Here is a 20,494-nt window from a genome sequence, read left to right on the forward strand (position 1 = left end):
ACGCTTTTCAAAACGGAAAAGCTATTTAAACATCTAAGGCTCATTCACTTGAACACAATTTTCATTAGGTTTGGGTGAGTGAGATGCATATCGAGCGTCTGGTTTCGCTACAGCAGCTGAAAAGGAAGTGGAAGAGGATACTTTACTCTGCAAATTGATGTTGACTTCCTGCCCGGGCAATTTGCATATTCAAATCCTGATGTTGTGCCTCCTTCAGGGATTTGGCCGAAAGTAGAGTCTGGTAAACACTTCAAATGTAGCTATGGCACGCATTTCACTCCCTGCACCACCACCATAAACTGTCACCATTTGAAAATCACTATACTAATCTGAAATGTTGCTATGTTACAATCAACTACCTTGTGTTTCAACACTAAAATTAAAATGGCAATGTTTTTTTTTACTCACCATTTGAAGGAAGGCCTTTGAGGGATTGTAACTGTATGCACTTTTGTCCTTCAGCACCAGCCAGTGAGCGGAGTTGACGATCACTTGTTTCAAATTCAAAATGGAATGAAACAATCTGAGAAGGGAGATTTGTTCTAATTAAATGCCCAGAGGAAAGCAGTCAAAGTTCTGAGTCAAATATATAGTGTTTCACTTTCATTTAACCAATGTCTACAGCACGATGCTGGTAATAATCACAAAACCATGTCAGTGCCAATCCATTAAATGATTGATTAATCCTTGTGTTCATGTTTGAACTGCATCTCTCCCCATCAATTAAGACAATGAAAACGAATAAAGCAAGCAATAAGAAAAAAGTGATACCTGATACCGTAGTCGATCACTACCAATTCCTTGCCGGTGCCTGTGATGGCGTCATGGTGCTGGAACAGGCCCAGGTTCCTTCTGGCTTCAGTGAGCAGTCTGTAATTCTCCATTGCTGGAAAATCATTCCGCTTCCCAGACCTCCTAATATTGGCCAGGGTGAGGGAGTAGATGATTTCAGCAGCCCTGAAGGACAGACAGAGAGAAGAGTTATTTTCTTCAGTATGCCTTTCCATGACACGAAGATAGACATGGGTCGTGTTCATTAGGGGGGAAACGTTTTGAACAGGGAGATGCTACAGTGCCTTCAGAAAGTATTCAGACCCCTTGAATTTTTCCACATTTTGTTACGTTACAGCCTTATTCTAAATGTTTATTTAATTTTTTTTTAAAATACTCAGCAATCAACAGCAATGTTTGCAAATGTATTAAAAATAAAATAACAGAAATCCAATATTTACATAAGTATTCAGACCTTTTGCTATGAGACTCAAAATTGAGCTTAGGTGCATCCTGTTTCCGTTGATCATCCTTGAGATGTGTATACAACTTGGAGTCCACCTGTGGTACATTCAATTGATTGGACATGATTTGAAAAGGCGCACACCTGTTTATATAAGGTCCCCCAGTTGACATTGCCTGTCAGAGCAATAACCAAGCCATGAGGTTGAAGGAATTGTCCGTAGAGCTCCAAGACGGGATTGTGTCGAAGCACACATCTGGGAAAGGGTACCGAATACAGCGGCAAACATCATTGAAGAAGTTGCACGCATGACCAAACTGAGCAATCGGGGTAGTAGGGCCTTGGTCAGGGAGGTGACCAAGAACCCGATGGTCACAATGACAGAGCTCTAGAGTTCCTCTGTGGAGATGGGAGAACCTTCCAGAAGGACAACCATCTCTGCAGCACTCCACCAATCAGGCCTTTATGGTAGAGTGGCCTGATGGAATCCACCCATCAGTAAAAGGTACATGACAGCCCGCATGGAGTTCGCTAAAAGGCACCTAAAGGACTCAGACCATGAGAAACAATATTCTCTGGTCTAATGATACCAAGATTGAACTCTTTGGCCTGAATGGCAAGCGTCACTTCTGGAGGGAACCTGGCACCATCCCTATGGTGAAGTATGGTGGTGGCAGCATCAGGCTGTGGAGATGTTTTTCAGCGGCAGGGACTGGGGGACTAGTCAGGACCGAGGCAAAGATGAACGGAGCAAAGTACAGAGAGATCCTTAATTAAAACCTGCTCTAGAGCGCACAGGACCACAGATTCGGTCCCTCAGCACACAGCCAAGACAATGCAGGAGTGGCTTTGAGGCAAGTCTCTGAATGTCATTGAGTGGCCCAGTCAGAGCATGGACATCTCTGGAGAGACCTGAAAATAGCTGTGTAGCAACGCACCCCGTCCAACCTGACAGAGCTTGAGAGGATCTGCCGAGAAGAATGGGAGAAACTCCCCAAATACAGGTGTGCCAAGCTTGTAGCGTCTACCCAAGAAGACTCGAGGCTGTAATCGCAGCCAAAGTTGCTTCAACAAAGTACTGAGTAAAGGGTCTGAATACTTATGTAAATGTGATATTTCAGTTTGACATTTTTTTTAAATGAGCAAAATGTCTAAATCCTGTTTTTGCTATTTCATTATTGGGTATTGTGTGCAGATTGATGAGATAAAAAAACAAACAATTTAATACATTTTAGAATAAGGCTGTAACCTAACAAAATGTGGAAAAAGTCAAGGGTTCTGACTACTTTCCAAAGGCACTGTATATGATTTGTCCAATAAGACTTTTTGTTTTCCATTGCAAAAAGTTTTGCTTTGTTCACTCATGTCAGTGCATTCAGTGAAGTGAAAAATAGTTGTTGATATATGGGTCATCGTGGGCCAAGAGCGTAAGAAAAGTACTCCAAATTGACCACAGTTGGAAATCTCCCGTATTTGATTGCAATCAGAGTCTCAGCTTGTGTTATGGAACCCATTTAACCCCCGAGCCACAACAATGAAAACTGAGTTGCTCTTCTCCCAAAATAGAGGTCTTTTCATTTTCCCTAGATAGGGCTGTGGCGGTAATGACATTTTGTCAGTCGGTGATTATCAAGCAAATAACTGCCGTTCTCATGGTAATTGACCGTTAATGAACATAAACACATTTAGCATTTCCTGGCTTCCACGCATAGTGACATGACTGCCCTGTGAGGATCAGAATGGGTCAGATCAGCTTGGCGGTGGATGACAGTAGCCAGGCCCTCTCTCACCCACAGAAGGGGGGAGGGAGCTGTTGGGGGGTTGACAGTTCACACCCTCTTGTAAATTACAGGAGGAGAGGACTCTCTTTTGTCCCCTCCAATATTAACCAAAGGAATCCCTTTGTTAACAGACAGTCTTCCCGCCGAAACTCTAACAGTTTCTAAAGCGAATACTGGAACAATATTTCTAACATAAGAACGTGGGGAATAATAATTTCAAATGGATTGTTCTTTTGTGGTGTCATTAAAAATGGTATAAAGGAAATACTGTAACTTGGAAAGTATATCCCCTTTGTCTGTCAAGTTTCCATCAAATACATGCATATAATATGAAAAATTATGAAAGTATTAAGTAGGAATGTGATTTTAGGAGCCATAAGAGAATCTATCTCCTATAAACTGTGCATAAGTAAACACAGTCTCTAGGTCACCAGGCTGCTTGTTATGGCGCACACCTGTCACCATCGTTACGCGCACCTGTGCTTCATAAGATTCACCTGGACTCCATCACCTCCTTAATTACCTGCCCTATTTATGTCACTCCCTTTGGTTCCTTCCCCGGGCGTTATTGTTTCTGTTCCTGTGTCATGTCTGTGCGTTGTTCATGTTTCTCATTTTGTTTTATGTTGTGTTTATTTATTAAAAAACTCACTCCCTGAACTTGCTTCCCGACTCTCAGCGCACATCGTTACAGTCAGACTGACGGAACCATCCACTTCGGCCAGAGTGCATAAAAGGATTGGTAACAAAATGAACCTTAGACCAGAAAAACGGTAGCCTACACGTTTGAAATGGTTGGAACTTTGAACCTCAACATGAGGTAAAGAAAAAAGAAACTCACCTCCCAGACTAGACCAGAACATTGCCAGGCTGCAGCTGTGCATGTAAAGTGGTTCAAACTCTGACTATTAACACGAGGTGGAGAGAGGAGAAAACTCCCCTCTAGGACAATCACTGGTACGGCTGATTAGCTGTCCTAAGTCAAATATCTAGAAATGTTCATTTAAGTGGGACCATGCTATTACTCTTCAAATCATCCAACTGTACTACTCTCCTCAAACCATCGTATTACACTACTCTCATCACCCCACTAGGAACCATCGACACGGCTGGCTAGCCTATCTTCAAAGAAGCAGCTTCAGGAGCGAATGGAACAGAGTGAACTCTTTAGTTCTGTTCAGGACTACATGACGGACAAAGACAGTCACACATAAATACAATCATGATACAATCAATGATAAGTGTATTTTTCTCTATCTTTTTCTCTCTCTCCCTCTCCATGTTGTTATGTAAAAAGCCACCATATTGTGTCAGTCCACTAGGGACCTTTAATTATGTATGAAGTGTGTATGTTTAATCTGTGTTATTATTTAGTTGGCTAGTAAATAAATAATTAAACCAATTTATGTAGTACTGAATCATAAGTAAGGCTGGGGGTTTTGCAGATCCAAGAAGGTTACGACTCTTCAGAATGACGATATGATAAAAGGTTATCATTAATATGTTGACTGTTTTAGGGATGTGATAGGTAAAGATCTTCAGAGATGGTAACTCTTTAAACAGTTGTCCTTATGTTAGGCCCTGATATGGCTATGGCTGTGGGCTACATATGGCTGTGGGCTACATATGGCTGCGGGCTACATTAGTTAATTTAGCAGAAAAGATTTGCTTAGAATTCCGTGGCACTATTTTATATGATTTTATAGAATGAAGAATACAATTGAACATTGATGAATAAAATAGATAGGGTATTTTCTCTAAACGATTTGAGGGAGTGCGCACATGCAGCTATTCTGTGATGAGGGGTTAACAAAGAAACAGGTCCTCCTATATGCTTAATTTAGAGTTATTTATGAAACTGTGGTTGTGATACAAACATTAGGCTATATGTTTAGATTTTTAATACATTCTAAGGCTGCATGATGCAACTCCAATGAGGATTTGAAAAAAGTTGCATGAAAGGCATGAGCTATGCTTTGTTTTTTGAGCAGTACACACACTTAATCAGTCTCTCATTGACAATTTGACAAGCACTTGATAACGCCTCAAACTTCTCGGCGGCATCCCCATTGTGTGGCAGTAATGCCCCCTAAAAAAATCCATGCCTTTTGCGGCCAGTGGCTGTTGAGCCCTAGGGCCGAATATATTAAATATAATTCCATTCTCCTGGCCGTGTGCTCTGAAGCACCTTTCACTCACATGGCTCTCTCAGATAGCTCAATTCTTAGTAGCCAATGCCCGTCACGTGATCAGGTCTTTTTCACAGGCTACATGTGAAGACGGACACATCGGGGACGGAACGGCCCGTGTCCTTATCCACTTCCGAGGCGTATATTGACGATATTGAAAGAACTGGCCACATTTACTTTTCGTCAGCCAACAAGATGAGTAGGCCCAACGAATAGCAAAAGAACTAGCCTATGTCAATCTACTATCCAGCAAAAGAACTAGCCTATGTCAATTTACTATCCCAATAGTACAAAAGTTGACCTATTATATTCTGTGCGAGAAATAAATATTCTAAACATAGTCTGAGACAGTTGTGGGATGCGATAGATCCCAAATTAATACAACCTTTAGCATCCAAAAAACGTGTTTAAGCAATGAGGCTGACGCAACAGATCAGAACGTTTAGCTTAAATGTTGATCAACTATTAGGCTATTTCTTTACATCATAAGCGCAAATGTTCCAAAATGCAATCAATTAGCGGGGAAAGTGACCGCAAATGCGATTCTGCATGTAATGCTTTTATTATAAAGGTTAGCATTTTCATGGTGAAAATTATCTTCCCCAAACTTGATACTCACGCGCTGCGTATGTATGCCAGTTAGGCCTCCCGAGTGGCGCAGCGGTCTAAGGCAATGTTAGGGGAGGGTTTGGACAACTGGGATGTCCTTGTCACATCGCACTCTAGCGACTCCTTGTGGCGGCCTGGCGCATGCACGCTGACTTCAGTCGCTAGCTGTATGGTATTTCCTCCGACACATTGGTGTGGTTAGCTTCCGGGTTAAGTGAGCAGTGTGTCAAGAAGCAGTGCGGCTTGGCGGGGTCATGTTTCGGAGGACTCATGGCTCTCGACCGTCACCGCTCCCGAGTTCGTACAGGAGTTGCAGCGATGGGACAAGACTGTAACTACCAATTGGATATCACGAAAAAGGGGTAAAAAGTACCAAAAAAGCTAAAAACAAATGTATACCAGCTCTACACCCGTGGTAAAGCGTTAATTAATATGCTTAATTTTAAGAAGTTATTTGGCCACTTTAGGCGTGATACAAACCTTACCAAAACTACATGAGGTGTGTGATTATGATTTGAAAAAGTTGCAAAAAAAAATTACTGAGCATCATTCACAAGTGATAATATATAATTCACAAGTGATAGGCTAATATTGTCACCCATTAAACTATTCTTGATTTAATCTTGTCTTTACATGTACAAAAACATACATGTATGAAATTTGTTTTGATTTAGAATGGACCATTATCATGCACATGTCTAGAAACGGGCAGGGGATAAAAAATAATTTAAAAACTTAAATAGTGAAAGGAGGACGCTTTTCCTGTGGTTCTTTTCATGCCAGCCAGATAGGCTACACTCCTGTTGTAAAGAGAAGCAATGTGCTTAATATTAGTCAAGTTTAAAAATAAATATAGTAGGCCTAGCCTATAGAAAGCTGATAGGATCCTCCTCTTTTTAATTGAGACCATCAAAACTCTGTTTTCTCACAAAATTGCATACCCTACAGAAATGTTGTGCAACATGAACTCATGGGCTCTCATGAAGTGTTTGACTAGATTCTTGAATACATATGCATTGATGTCAGAGTGATTAGAGGGACAATAGAGTGCTTGAGTACCAGGCAGTTAGCAAGTTTGGTAGGCTACTAATGACCATCAGCAGCATCAGAGCTTGGAGAAGCCTAATTATTGTGACAAAACCGTTCACATGGAATTTGACTGCCGTCATGACTCGTGTCCGCCGGTGAGGCGGTAATACGGAACACCGTAACAGCCCTATCCCTAGATAGTATCAAGGAAAACAGCTGATGGAAGAGTGTTCTCTTTAACTGCTTAAGCCCGGTAAGTGCTGTCAGGTAATCAGACACTATCAGTGTTACAGTTTTAAAGGTCCAATACAGCTGTTTTTATCTGAATATCAAATACTTTCTGGGTAACAATTCAGTACTTTACTATGATATTTTTCAATGAAAATGGTCAAAAAGAAACATAGCTTCGTAGCAAGAGCAATTTCTCCAGCAAGATGTTTGCCAGGAATGTCTGGGAGTGGTCTGAGTGGGGAGGGGAAAACTGAAAACGAGTTGTTATTGGCAGAGAGGTTTGGAAATCTTTCTTATTGGACTAATAACTAATTTACCGCATGGTGATGTCACCATGGAATATTTGAACTCCAACCCACTAAAAACAGACAGAAATTTCAGGCAGTCTTTTCAAAGCTCTTACACTAAAAGGGCATTATTATTATTTTCACAATATTATTCCAAACTCATGGTGCGGAAATATACTGTATATATTAAAACCCAGGAACTGCACTGGGCCTTTAAAATCACAATTCTGAGTTTGTGTTTCAGCTAGGGCTGTTATGGTGACTGTATTACCGCCGCACCTGCGGTCACACAGTCAAATTCCACTTGACTCATGGTAACTAGGCTTCTCCAAATCTGTGCTCTGATGCTGCTGAAGGTCATTTAGCTAATGTGCTAACTGCCAGTGCTAATGTCCTAGTACTCATCAATCTATTGCCCCTCTAATCACTCTACAATCAACGCAAATGCATTCAAAAATCGAATTAAACACTTAATGAGAGCCCATGAGCACATGTCACACAACATTTCTGTAGGCTATGCAATTGCGTGAGAAAAATGAGTTTTTATGGCCTCTATTGAAAAGAGGAGGATCCCATCAGCTTTCTATAATATTCAAATGAAATCAAACTTTATTTGTCACATGCGCCGAATACAACAGGTGTAGGTAGACCTTACTGTGGAATGCTTACTTACAAGCCCGTAACCAACAGTGCAGTTCAAGAACGAGTTAAGAAAATAATGATCAAATAAACTAAAGTAACACATTATTAAAAAGTAACATAATAAAATAACAATTAACGAGGCTATATACAGGGGGGTACTGTATAGAGTCAATGGGGCGGCAGGGTAGCCTAGTGGTTAGAGCGTTGGACTAGTAACCGAAAGGTTGCAAGTTCAAAACCCTGAGCTGAATCTGTCGTTCTGCCCCTGAACAGGCAGTCATTGAAAATAAGATTTGAGAGCCTAGCAAAACACGTGTTCTTATAAGCATGTGACAACAGAGATTTGACTGGCAACTATTTAAAGAAAGGATCCCAGCTTTCTCGTACTGCTATATTTATTGCTCAATTCTTAACTTTAAGCACATGAATCCACTTTACAACCTGGCACACATAGGTGGCGTGTGAGCTTCAAGTTTGGGGAAAGTCATTTTCACCATAAGAATGCACCTTTATAATAAAGCACTTCATGCATCATTCTATTTGCAGAGGTATGTAAGATAGTCTACTATTCCTAATGTGATGAGTAGATTGGATAGTCATCATTTAGGCTAATAATATAACTCAATCACTGTTCGCAAAAAACAAAATACAGTTCAATGCATGGCTGAGCGAGTATATTCCTAGGCTATATCAGATACATTTCTTCTTTCTTGGCATGGGAAAAATATGGCCTTTTACATTTCATGCAATTGTACAACTCTTTATATGACTGGAGACATTAGCAGAATCGTTCTTAATATGCCAAATTACAGGGTACCATACTCTGCTGACACTGACAAACAACGTTGTCCATGTAATAGGCCTACAAGAAGGAGAGACACAAATTGAATATGCCGTCCATCAAAACTGGAGGAAATTATTGTCCAAAAAACTAACTTTTAAGTAACACGGACCCAATAATGATAAATAGTGAATATGCTCACTGGGGATATTGCCGATTCTCTCCACTGGTGCCAATAAGACAGGCTCTACTGTTGTCCACTCAATTAAGTTGAGAATTTGAAATGATTAGTCTTTTCATTGTCTTCTCTTTACAGCTATAAACATTTGCTTTCCAAACTATGTTTTCCTGTGATTGTATTTTGAAACATTGCGGTATGGCTGGCTTGGCCTCTCTACTCTTCACAGTCACATCGCAACAATCATCTGCTCAAATTACTTGCGCTACCTTTCCTTCTGACTGTAGGCAATACGATTTAAAGAAGGTAATGCTCCTCGGTGGCCAAATCATGCTTTAGTAGCCTATTATGAATAATTGTATTTATTTCTGTATAGATGGGAATAGTTAGCCTATATCATTTGGGTCATTTAATTCAATTCACTTTAGGAATAGCTTCCCCTAGCCTTATGGATATGCTGCCTATGCTTGCATATTTAAAAACATAACCTGCCAAAATCTAAAAATATAGTCTTTGTAATACAGCTAAAGTTGCATACATATCTCAAAATGAAGCATATAGTAGGACCTCACTCCCTCAGAATTCTAAGCAAATCTTGTCTGCTAATGTCACGTTCGTCATAATGATCGGACCATGATCGCCCTCAGGTCAGGGCGTGACAGCTAAGCAAAGCCCACAGCCATATGGCATAGCCAGATCAGGCCCTAACCAGTGGAGGCTCCTCAGAGGAGGAAGGGGAGGACCATCCTCTTCAGGGAAATTTCATTTAAAAAAATAGTGAAACATTAACTTCTCTAGGGTAGGGGCAGCAATTTGGGATTTTGGATGAAAAGCGTGCCCAAATTAAACTGCCTGCTACTCAGCCATAAAATAATATGCATATACTTAGTAGATTTGGATAGAAAACACTCAGAAGTTTCTAAAACAGCTTGAATGATGTCTGTGAGTATAACAGAACTCATATGGCAGGCAAAAACCTGATCCAACCAGGAAGTGGGAAATCTGAGGTTTGTAGTTTTTCAACTCATTGCCTATCAAATATACAGTGTCTATGGGGTCAAATTGCACTTCCCAAGGCTTCCACTAGATGTCACCAGTCTTTAGAACCTTGTTTGAGCTCAGTCTCGTGCGCTCACGTGAGAGCGAGCTCTGTTCCATTGCATTTCTACAGACAAAGGACTTCTCCGGTTGGAACATTATTGAAGACTTATGTTAAAAACATCCTAAAGATTGATTCTATACATCGTTTGACATGTTCCTACGAACTGTAATATGACTTTTCTTCTGAACTTTCGACTGGACTTGCCCGCGCGTCGTGAGTTTGGATTTGTGAACTGAACGCGCTAACAAAAGGAGGTATTTGGACATAAAAGATGGACATTATCAAACAAAACAAACATTTATTGTGGAACTGGGATTCCTGGGAGTGCATTCTGATGAAGATCATCAAAGGTAAGTGAATATTAAAATGTTATTTCTGACTTCTGTTAAATCCAACATGGCGGATATCTGTTTGACTTGATTTGTCGTCTGAGCACCGTACTCAGATTATTGCATGGTGTGCTTTTCCATAAAGTAAAAAAAAAAATCTGACATAGCGGTTGCATTAAGGAGAGGTAGATCTAAAATTCCATGCACAACAGTTGTATCTTTAAGCAATGTTGATTATGAGTATTTCTTGAAATTGATGTGGCCCTCTGCAAAATCACCGGATGTTTTGGAACTACTGAACATAATGCGCCAATGTAAACTCAGATTTTTGGATATAAATATGAACTTTACAGAACAAAACATACATGTATTGTCTAACATGAAGTCCTTTGAGTGTCATCTGACGAAGATCATCAAAGGTTAGTGATTCATTTTATCTATATTTCTGCTTTTTGTGACTCCCCTCTTTGGCTGGAAAAATGGCTGTGTTTTTCTGTGACTTGGCTCTGACCTAACATAATCGTTTGGTTTGGTTTCGTCGTAAAGTCTTTTTGAAATCGGACACTGTGGCTGCATTTACAACAAGTGTATCTTTAAAATGGTGTAAAATACATGTATGTTTGAGGAATTTGAATTATGGGATTTCTGTTGTTTTAAATTTGGCGCCCTGCAGTTTCACTGGCTGTTGACGAGGTGGGAAGTCCCACGTACCCTAGATAAATTAAAAAGGTTATCCTTTTTAGATTAAACTCTACTAAATAACTCTACTAAATATTCTCATACGACTTCCGGCGCCGACAGAGATGGCCGCCTCGCTTCGCGTTCCTAGGAAATTATGCAGTTTTTTGTTTTTTTACGTGTTATTTCTTACATTAGTACCCCAGGTCATCTTAGGTTTCATTACATACAGTCGAGAAGAACTACTGAACATAAGAGCAGCGTCAACTCATCATCAATACGACCAAGAATATTACTTTCGCGAAGCGGATCCTGTGTTCTGCCTTTCACCCAGGACAACGGAATGGATCCCAGCCGGCGACCCAAAAAAATGACTTCGTAAAAGGGGGAAACGGAGCGGTCTTCTGGTCAGACTCGTGCACCACTCCCTAGCATTCTTCTCGCCAATGTCCAGTCTCTTGACAACAAGGTTGATGAAATCCGAGCAAGGTTAGCATTCCAGAGGGACATCAGAGACTGTAACGTTCTTTGCTTCACGGAAACATGGCTCACTGGAGAGACGCTATCGGAATCGGTGCAGCCAGCTGGTTTCTCCACGCATCGCGCAGACAGAAACAAACATCTTTCTGGTAAGAAGATGGGCGGGGGCGTATGCTTCATGGTTAACGTGACGTGGTGTGATCATAACAACATACAGGTACTCAAGTCCTTCTGTTCACCTGATTTAGAATTCCTCACAATCAAATGTCGACCGCATTATCTACCAAGGGAATTCTCTTCGATTATAATCACAGCCGTATATATTCCCCCCCAAGCAGACACATCGATGGCTCTGAACGAACTTTATTTGACTCTTTGCAAACTGGAATCCATTTATCCGGAGGCTGCATTCATTGTAGCTGGGGATTTTAACAAGGCTAATCTGAAAACAAGACTCCCTAAATTTTATCAGCATATCGATTGCGCAACCAGGGCTGGAAAAACCTTGGATCACTGCTATTCTAACTTCCGCGACGCATATAAGGCCCTGCCCTGCCCTCCTTTCGGAAAAGCTGACCACGACTCCATTTTGTTGATCCCTGCCTACAGACAGAAACTAAAACAAGAAGCTCCCGCGCTGAGGTCTGTTCAACGCTGGTCCGACCAATCTGATTCCACACTCCAAGACTGCTTCCATCACGTGGACTGGGATATGTTTCGTATTGCGCCAGACAACAACATTGACGAATACGCTGATTCGGTGAGCGAGTTCATTAGAACGTGCGTTGAAGATGTCGTTCCCATAGCAACGATTAAAACATTCCCAAACCAGAAACCGTGGATTGATGGCAGCATTCGCGTGAAACTGAAAGCCCGAACCACTGCTTTTAATCAGGGCAAGGTGACCGGAAACATGACCGAATACAAACAGTGTAACTATTCCCTCCGCAAGGCAATCAAACAAGCTAAGCGTCAGTATAGAGACAAAGTAGAATCTCAATTCAACGGCTCAGACACAAGAGGTATGTGGCAGGGTCTACAGTCAATCACGGATTACAAAAAGAAAACCAGCCCAGTCACAGACCAGGATGTCTTGCTCCCAGGCAGACTAAATAACTGTTTTGCCCGCTTTGAGGACAATACAGTGCCACTGACACGGCCCGCAACTAAAACATGCGGACTCTCCTTCACTGCAGCCGACGTCAGGAAAACATTTAAACGTGTCAACCCTCGCAAGGCTGCAGGCCCAGATGGCATCCCCAGCCGCGCCCTCAGAGCATGCGCAGACCAGCTGGCTGGTGTGTTTACGGACATATTCAATCAATCCCTATCCCAGTCTGTTGTTCCCACATGCTTCAAGAGGGCCACCATTGTTCCTGTTCCCAAGAAAGCTAAGGTAACTGAGCTAAACGACTACCGCCCCGTAGCACTCACTTCCGTCATCATGAAGTGCTTTGAGAGACTAGTCAAGGACCATATCACCTCCACCCTACCTGACACCCTAGACCCACTCCAATTTGCTTACCGCCCAAATAGGGCCACAGACGATGCAATCTCAACCACACTGCACACTGCCCTAACCCATCTGGACAAGAGGAATACCTATGTGAGAATGCTGTTCATCGATACAGCTCGGCATTTAACACCATAGTGCCCTCAAAGCTCGTCATCAAGCTCGAGACCCTGGGTCTCGACCCCGCCCTGTGCAACTGGGTACTGGACTTCCTGACGGGCCGCCCCCAGGTGGTGAGGGTAGGCAACAACATTTCCACCCCGCTGATCCTCAACACTGGGGCCCCACAAGGGTGCGTTCTGAGCCCTCTCCTGTACTCCCTGTTCACCCACGACTGCATGGCCACGCACGCCTCCAACTCAATCATCAAGTTTGCGGACGACACAACAGTGGTAGGCTTGATTACCAACAACGACGAGACGGCCTACAGGGAGGAGGTGAGGGCCCTCGGAGTGTGGTGTAAGGAAAATAACCTCACACTCAACGTCAACAAAACTAAGGAGATGATTGTGGACTTCAGGAAACAGCAGAGGGAACACCCCCCTATCCACATTGATGGAACAGTAGTGGAGAGGGTAGTAAGTTTTAAGTTCCTCGGCGTACACATCACAGACAAACTGAATTGGTCCACCCACACAGACAGCATCGTGAAGAAGGCGCAGCAGCGCCTCTGCAACCTCAGGAGGCTGAAGAAATTCGGCTTGTCACCAAAAGCACTCACAAACTTCTACAGATGCACAATCGAGAGCATCCTGTCGGGCTGTATCAACGCCTGGTACGGCATCTGCTCCGCCCACAACCGTAAGGCTCTCCAGAGGGTAGTGAGGTCTGCACAACGCATCACCGGGGGCAAACTACCTGCCCTCCAGGACATCTACACCACCCGATGTCACAGGAAGGCCATAAAGATCATCAAGGACAACAACCACCCGAGCCACTGCCTGTTCACCCCGCTATCATCCAGAAGGCGAGGTCAGTACAGGTGCATCAAAGCTGGGACCGAGAGACTGAAAAACAGCTTCTATCTCAAGGCCATCAGACTATTAAACAGCCACCACTAACATTGAGTGGCTGCTGCCAACACACTGACTCAACACCAGCCACTTTAATAATGGGAATTGATGGGAATTGATGGGAAATGATGTCAAATATATCACTAGCCACTTTAAACAATGCTACCTAATATAATGTTTACATACCCTACATTATTCATCTCATATGTATATGTATATACTGTACTCTATATCATCTACTGCATCTTTATGTAATACATGTATCACTAGCCACTTTAACTATGCCACTTTGTTTACATACTCATCTCATATGTATATACTGCACTCAATACCATCTACTGTATCTTGCCTATGCCGCTCTGTACCATCACTCACTCATATATCTTTATGTACATATTCTTTATCCCCTTACACTTGTGTCTATAAGGTAGAAGTTTTGGAATTGTTAGCTAGATTACTTGTTGGTTATTAATGCATTGTCGGAACTAGAAGCACAAGCATTTCGCTACACTTGCATAAACATCTGCTAACCATGTGTATGTGACAAATAAAATTTGATTTGATTTGATATGTCACCAAATAATTGATTAAAATACACTGTTTTGCAATGAAGGTCTACAGTAACTTCAACAGTCCTGTCTGGGGTAGCACCATGGTATAACCGGAGGACAGCTAGCTTCCGTCTTCCTCTGGCTACATTGACTTCAATACAAACCCTAGGAGGCTCCTAGGCCTTTCCCCCTTCCATTGACATACATGGTAATTATGACCACTCCCGGAGGATGTTCTCCAACCAACCAAAGCTTTTGCAGTATGAAATGACATGTTGTCCATCCAGAGAATTAACCTAGTGAGTTGTATTGGGATTGTGCCACAGAGCATTATGGGGGTTCTATGTGTTGAGAGGCTTGGTGACATTGTTGGATAGAGATTTTGGGGATATTATTCAATTCAAATTAGTTTTTTCAACTTACAGGAGTTGGTGGAGGTATATTATAAATTGTTTTATTGGTCTTAGAACTTTATTTTTGTGCCCAGTTAGTGCAATTTATTTAAATTTGCCCTGCTAACTTCCATATCAGCACGAGTGTGCAGATTTCTCTGCCAGAATGAGTGAATGGCCAACGCTGACGAAAATGTTGAAGAACCCCTTTCATTCTCTGGGGTACATGGAAAAGGTGCGAATTAAAAGCGAGAGTCGACCTCTGCCTGAGATTAGTTTCATGAATAAGGATGAAAATATGAGGGCGTTCAGTACCACCTGACGTCAAAAGTATAGCTGGTTAACAGGGAGCTTTTCATCAAGCCGTCTGTATTGCTGGCCATGCCTGCTTTTGGAAAGTCTGAGCCTTGGTCGAAAGATGGGTACAGTGACCTGAAGAACATCGATTGTGTTCAGCTTAACGAAAAAACAAAAGCAGGGCATGCTCAGGTAGGCTTTCCACTTTCCTCCGGTATTTATTTAGCAAAGATGTTAACACATAATCACTCTTGACAGACACAAGCAAAAACTCACGACAGAAATGTTGCAGCAGCCTAGGCTACACCTAAACATCTGACACGCTGTATTGGATAAAAACGAGACAATTGGAAAATTGCCCCACCGCTCTAAGACCAATGGTGTAACCAGTCTGCGTGCAGTTGTCAGTTATTGTCAGATATGTGGATGAAACAGGGTTTTATTCAGGAATGTTTCTTGGGATACTTTAAGAGGGCGAGGTGCGCAGTCTGTTTGACTTTATGAATTTTGAGATGTCTGAGTTTAACTTCATAGAGAAACTCGTTGTCCAAACCTACGATGGCGCAGCTGTAATGGAATGTATCTGCTTTTTGTATTTACAGCTAAGTCCCCTCCTGTTCCCTGATTAAGAGGTGATGATCACACCACTTTACCTGCCATTGTCAACTCTCTCCTGACATGAACTGAAGCTACGTCTCATGTGCCCACTCATCCACTGGCACAATGAACGCTTCCCCTCAAAGAACTGTGAGTACCCCTATCAATTTTCTCTTATTCCTGTATGTAGAGTCAATCACATACACAAACACAATCACATTATTACACATCAATGATTTTACTCCTTGCTTGGACTAACTCATTCTTAGCTCCTTTGTCTAACTGTGTAGTGTGTTGTCTTATAGTTTTTTGTCTTCCCAGTCAAATCCTGTCCTGCACTGGTCAAGCCTCTGAACACTTCAACTCATGCCTCATGCCCTCATTCAATCACTGCTGTGATCCCTTTCCAACACAGTTTAAGTAGCCCTCTCATTCCCTTCCCATAATAGTTTGCTATAAATGTCTTTATTAAATGCTTTAGGTTAACATAATTAGGCTTTGCCGATTTTTGAAACACACCTTGTCGTCTATATCATCTTCCTCAATTTTTCAGGTCACCAGCCGCCACTGGGCCTAACACAAGGACAACTCAGAATATGCTATGTTGTTCTTCTGAAATAGGCTACATGTTTCTTTAGACCTGTCTAAAATAAATAGGCCTGTCTAAAATAAATGCCGTAGGCTATATTAAATTGATTTATTAGACTTTTTAAAATGTAGATGTTCAAATGGTCTGCATCAGGGGCTTGTAGGTTAGGAGATCCTGAACGTGTTTATGGTAATATATCATGGTAATTAACGGTCAATTACCATGAGACCGGCAGTTATTTGCATGACAATCACGGGCTGACAAAATGTCATGACCGCCACAGCCCTAGTTTCAGCCCAATGGCAGCCCTGCCACTTGGTTTGGTATAAAGCTGAGGGATGGAGAACTGGGAGAATATAAGCACTTTTAACGTCATAGGACAGTTTTTTACTAATGTATAACTTGATTACTGCTTTTTCTCTACCGTATCTCAATATTTTATTGCGCATCCTGATAATCTTACTATGTTTTATGTCTTATTGTGTCTTTCTAGATTGTTACAATGGTGGAGCAACACCTCTCGTTTGTGGTAGTATCGCTAAGAAAATCATTGGTTTTAATGCAATGACTGCATCTTGAGAGCTTCTAACATAATACAACACACCAAGGCAACTGACCCAAATGCACCGTGTAAAAAGCCAATAGCTCTACCTCCGTCCAAGGAGAAAAACACATGTACAGAACGAGACAATGACTTAAGGGAACATCTCTTTCAGATGAATGAGGATGAGAGCAGGCACACATACACCACATACTGTGCACAGTCTTGTTTACAGCTTGAAAGGAGCCGCCGGTTGAGTGCCAAGACTAATTTAACGACTGTATTCTGATAAGCCATCTCCCTTCCTATATTTAGACACCATCAAATGCAAATACGGTCCTGTGTTTAATGAAAATCTACAAATCCATCCCTACTGTATTTGTTTGTGGACTGAATCTAACAAACTCCTTCCTGTTATGAAGTTGAACCATCCATGCATAACAATAGATGTGTACGCAGTCTTGAGACCTCAGCAGGACAGAAGAGGTTCGAAGATCAAACGGATTCACACTCTCTGTGTGCTTAGTTCCTGCACTGACCACTTTGACGGCCTCCCACCAGGGAGCCTGTAAGATTAGACCCTTATCTCAAAAGACAAAGCAAAGGAAATCAATAAGTGCTGAGAACACAGTTCTAAACACTCAGAGTAAGGGTCTTTGCCCTGTTATCGGTAGAAAGTAGCCAAACTTTTGGTCAGAAGTTTGGGTACATGGTACTTTGAGGTGTATCTCAAGTGTATTCATAGAGGAAGCACTAGATTAGAAGGCCCGGATAATCAAGAGCTGCCGGGATTTCCCATGCATCGTCAGGGACAGAGAAGCTACTTCTGGAAAGTGTCTACAGTACTTGTCAATAACAGCTGGTGTGCAATGTCTAATAATAAAGAAGTCTTGAGGTTTTGCCCGCCTGAGGTTGAGTACCTTACGATAAGCTGTAGACCACACTATCTACCAAGAGAGTCCTCATCTATATTATTCCTATCCATCTATTTACCACCACAAACCGATGCTGGCACTAAGACCGCACTCAACGACCTGTACAAGGCCATAAGAAAACAAGAAAATGCCTATCCAGAAGCTCCTAGTGGCCGAGGACTTTAATGCAGGCAAACTTAAATCCGTTTCACCTCATTTCTACCAGCATGTCACATGTGCAACCAGATAAAAAAAAACTCTAGACTACCTTTACTCCACATACAAACAAAGCTCTCCCTTGCCCTCCATTTGGCAAATCTGACCATAATTATATTCTCCTGAATCCTGCTTACAAGCAAAAACTAAAACAGGAAGTACTAGTGACTCTATCAATACGGAAGTGGTCAGATGACACGGATGCTACGCTACAGGACTGTTTTGCTAGCACAGACTGGAATATGTTCTGGGATTCATCTAAAAAATACAATTAAAATAAAACAATTTCACCTTTATTTAACCAGGTAGGCCAGTTGAGAACAACAAGTTCTCATTTACAACTGCGACCTGGCCAAGATAAAGCAAAGCAGTGCGAAACAAACGACACCGAGTTACACATGGAATAAAAAAACGTGCAGTCAATAACACAATAGAAAGGTCTATATACAGTGTGTGCAAATGAAGTAAGATTAGGGAGGTAAGGCAGGAAATAGGCCATAGTGGCAAAATAATGACAATTTAGCAATTAATTACTGGAGTGATATATGTGCAAAAGATGAATGTGCAAGTAGAGACACTGGGGTGCAAAGGAGCAAAAACAAAGTTGGTTGCGCTATTTACAGATGGGCTATGTACTGATCTGTAAGCTGCTCTAACAGCTGATGCTTAAAGTTAGTGAGGGAGATATGAGTCTCCAGCTTCAGTGAATTTTGCAATTTGTTCCAGTCATTGGCAGCAGAGAACTGGAAGGAAAGGCGGCCAAAGGAGGAGTTGGCTTTGGGTGTGACCAGTGAAATATACCTGCTGGAGCACGTGCTATGGGTGGGTGCTGTTATGGTGACGAGTGAGCTGAGATAAGGTGGGGATTTACTTAGCAAAGACTTATAGATGACCTGGAGCCAGTGGGTCTGGCGACGAATCTGAAGCGAGGGCCAGCCAACGAGAGCATACAGGTTGCAGTGGTGGGAAGTATATGGGGCTTTGGTGACAAAAGAGATGCACTGTGATAGACTGCATCCAGTTTTCTGAGTAGAGCGTTGGAGGCTATTTTGTAAATGACATCGCCGAAGTGAAGGATAGTCAGTTTTACGAGGGTATGTTTGGCAGCATGAGTGAAGGATGCTTTGTTTGCGAAATAGGAAGCTGATTCTAGATTTAATTTTGGATTGGAGATGCTTAACTTCTTGACGCTACCCTACCCATCCCTTAAGTGGGATAATTGTCATCAGTAACCGCTGAATAGCATAGCGCCTCAGTCAAATAATATTACAAAAAATATTCATACACAAGTGCAATATTCTAAAACACAGCTTAGCCTTTTGTTAATCCACCTGTCGTCTCAGATTTTGAAATTATGCTTTACAGTGAAAGCAATCGAATTGCTTGTGTAAGTTTATCGATCGCATGACAAAACATTAAGTACATTTAGCATCAGGTGGCTTGCTCACGAAAATCAGAAAAGCAATCAAATTAATCGTTTACCTTTGATGATCTTCAGATGTTTTTACTCACGAGACTCCCAGTTAACACAACAAATGTTCCTTTTGTTCCATAAAGATGATTTTTTAAATCCAAAATACCTCCGTTTGTTTGGTGCATTATGTTCAGAAATCCACAGGAAAGAGCTGTCGCGACAACGCAGACAAATTCCAAATAATATCCGTAATGTCCACAGAAACATGTCAAACGTTGTTTATAATCAATACTCAGGTTGTTTTTAAAATATATAACCGCAAATGTCTTTCACAGTAGGAGAGGGAAAAGCAATACCTATCCAAACTATGTTGCGAGAGCAAAACTCATGTGACCACTTGACGCGATGTTATCGTTCTGGCTAATTTTTCAAAATAAAAGCCTGAACCTATGTCTGAAGACTGTTGACACATTGACACCTCCCTTTAAATGGAGCAATGGGAGGATATGGAACATGGAGTTTTCAAAATAGAAGCCACTTCCTGGTTTGATGTTTCTCAGGGTTTCGCCTGCTGTTTTGGAAACTTTAGAGTGTTTTCTATCCTAATCTGTCAATTATATGCATATTCTAGCATTTGGTCCTGAGAAATAGGCCATTTACTTTGGGAACGTTATTTTTCCAAACATAAAAATAGTGCTCCCTATAGGTTAATGTGAGTCTGGAAGGAGAGTTTACAGTCTAACCAGACACCTAGGTATTTGTAGTTGTCCACATATTCCTATATTCATATTCATAACCGTCCAGAGTAGTGATGCTAGACGGGCGGGCAGGTACAGGCAGCGATCGGTTGAAGAGTATGCATTTAGTTTTACTTGCATTTAAGAGCAGTTGGAGGCCACGGAAGGAG

At 41.8% G+C, this 20,494-nt stretch overlaps 1 protein-coding gene across 2 annotated transcripts in view; it reads right to left on the bottom strand.

The window, feature by feature from the left end:
- man2a1 (mannosidase, alpha, class 2A, member 1) overlaps positions 1-20,494 on the bottom strand; it is a 71,916-nt gene that overhangs the window by 21,365 nt on the left and 30,057 nt on the right. For both annotated transcript variants that reach the window (XM_020457462.2, XM_031803115.1), the window contains exons 10-11: positions 772-957; positions 409-523 (exon numbers count right to left, since the gene is read on the bottom strand). In XM_020457462.2, coding sequence (XP_020313051.2) covers positions 409-523; positions 772-957 — 301 coding nt within the window. The remainder of the gene's footprint in view (positions 1-408; positions 524-771; positions 958-20,494) is intronic.

Source organism: Oncorhynchus kisutch, linkage group LG23 (assembly GCF_002021735.2).
Source record: "Oncorhynchus kisutch isolate 150728-3 linkage group LG23, Okis_V2, whole genome shotgun sequence".
In the NCBI taxonomy this organism is placed as follows: Eukaryota; Metazoa; Chordata; class Actinopteri; order Salmoniformes; family Salmonidae; genus Oncorhynchus; species Oncorhynchus kisutch.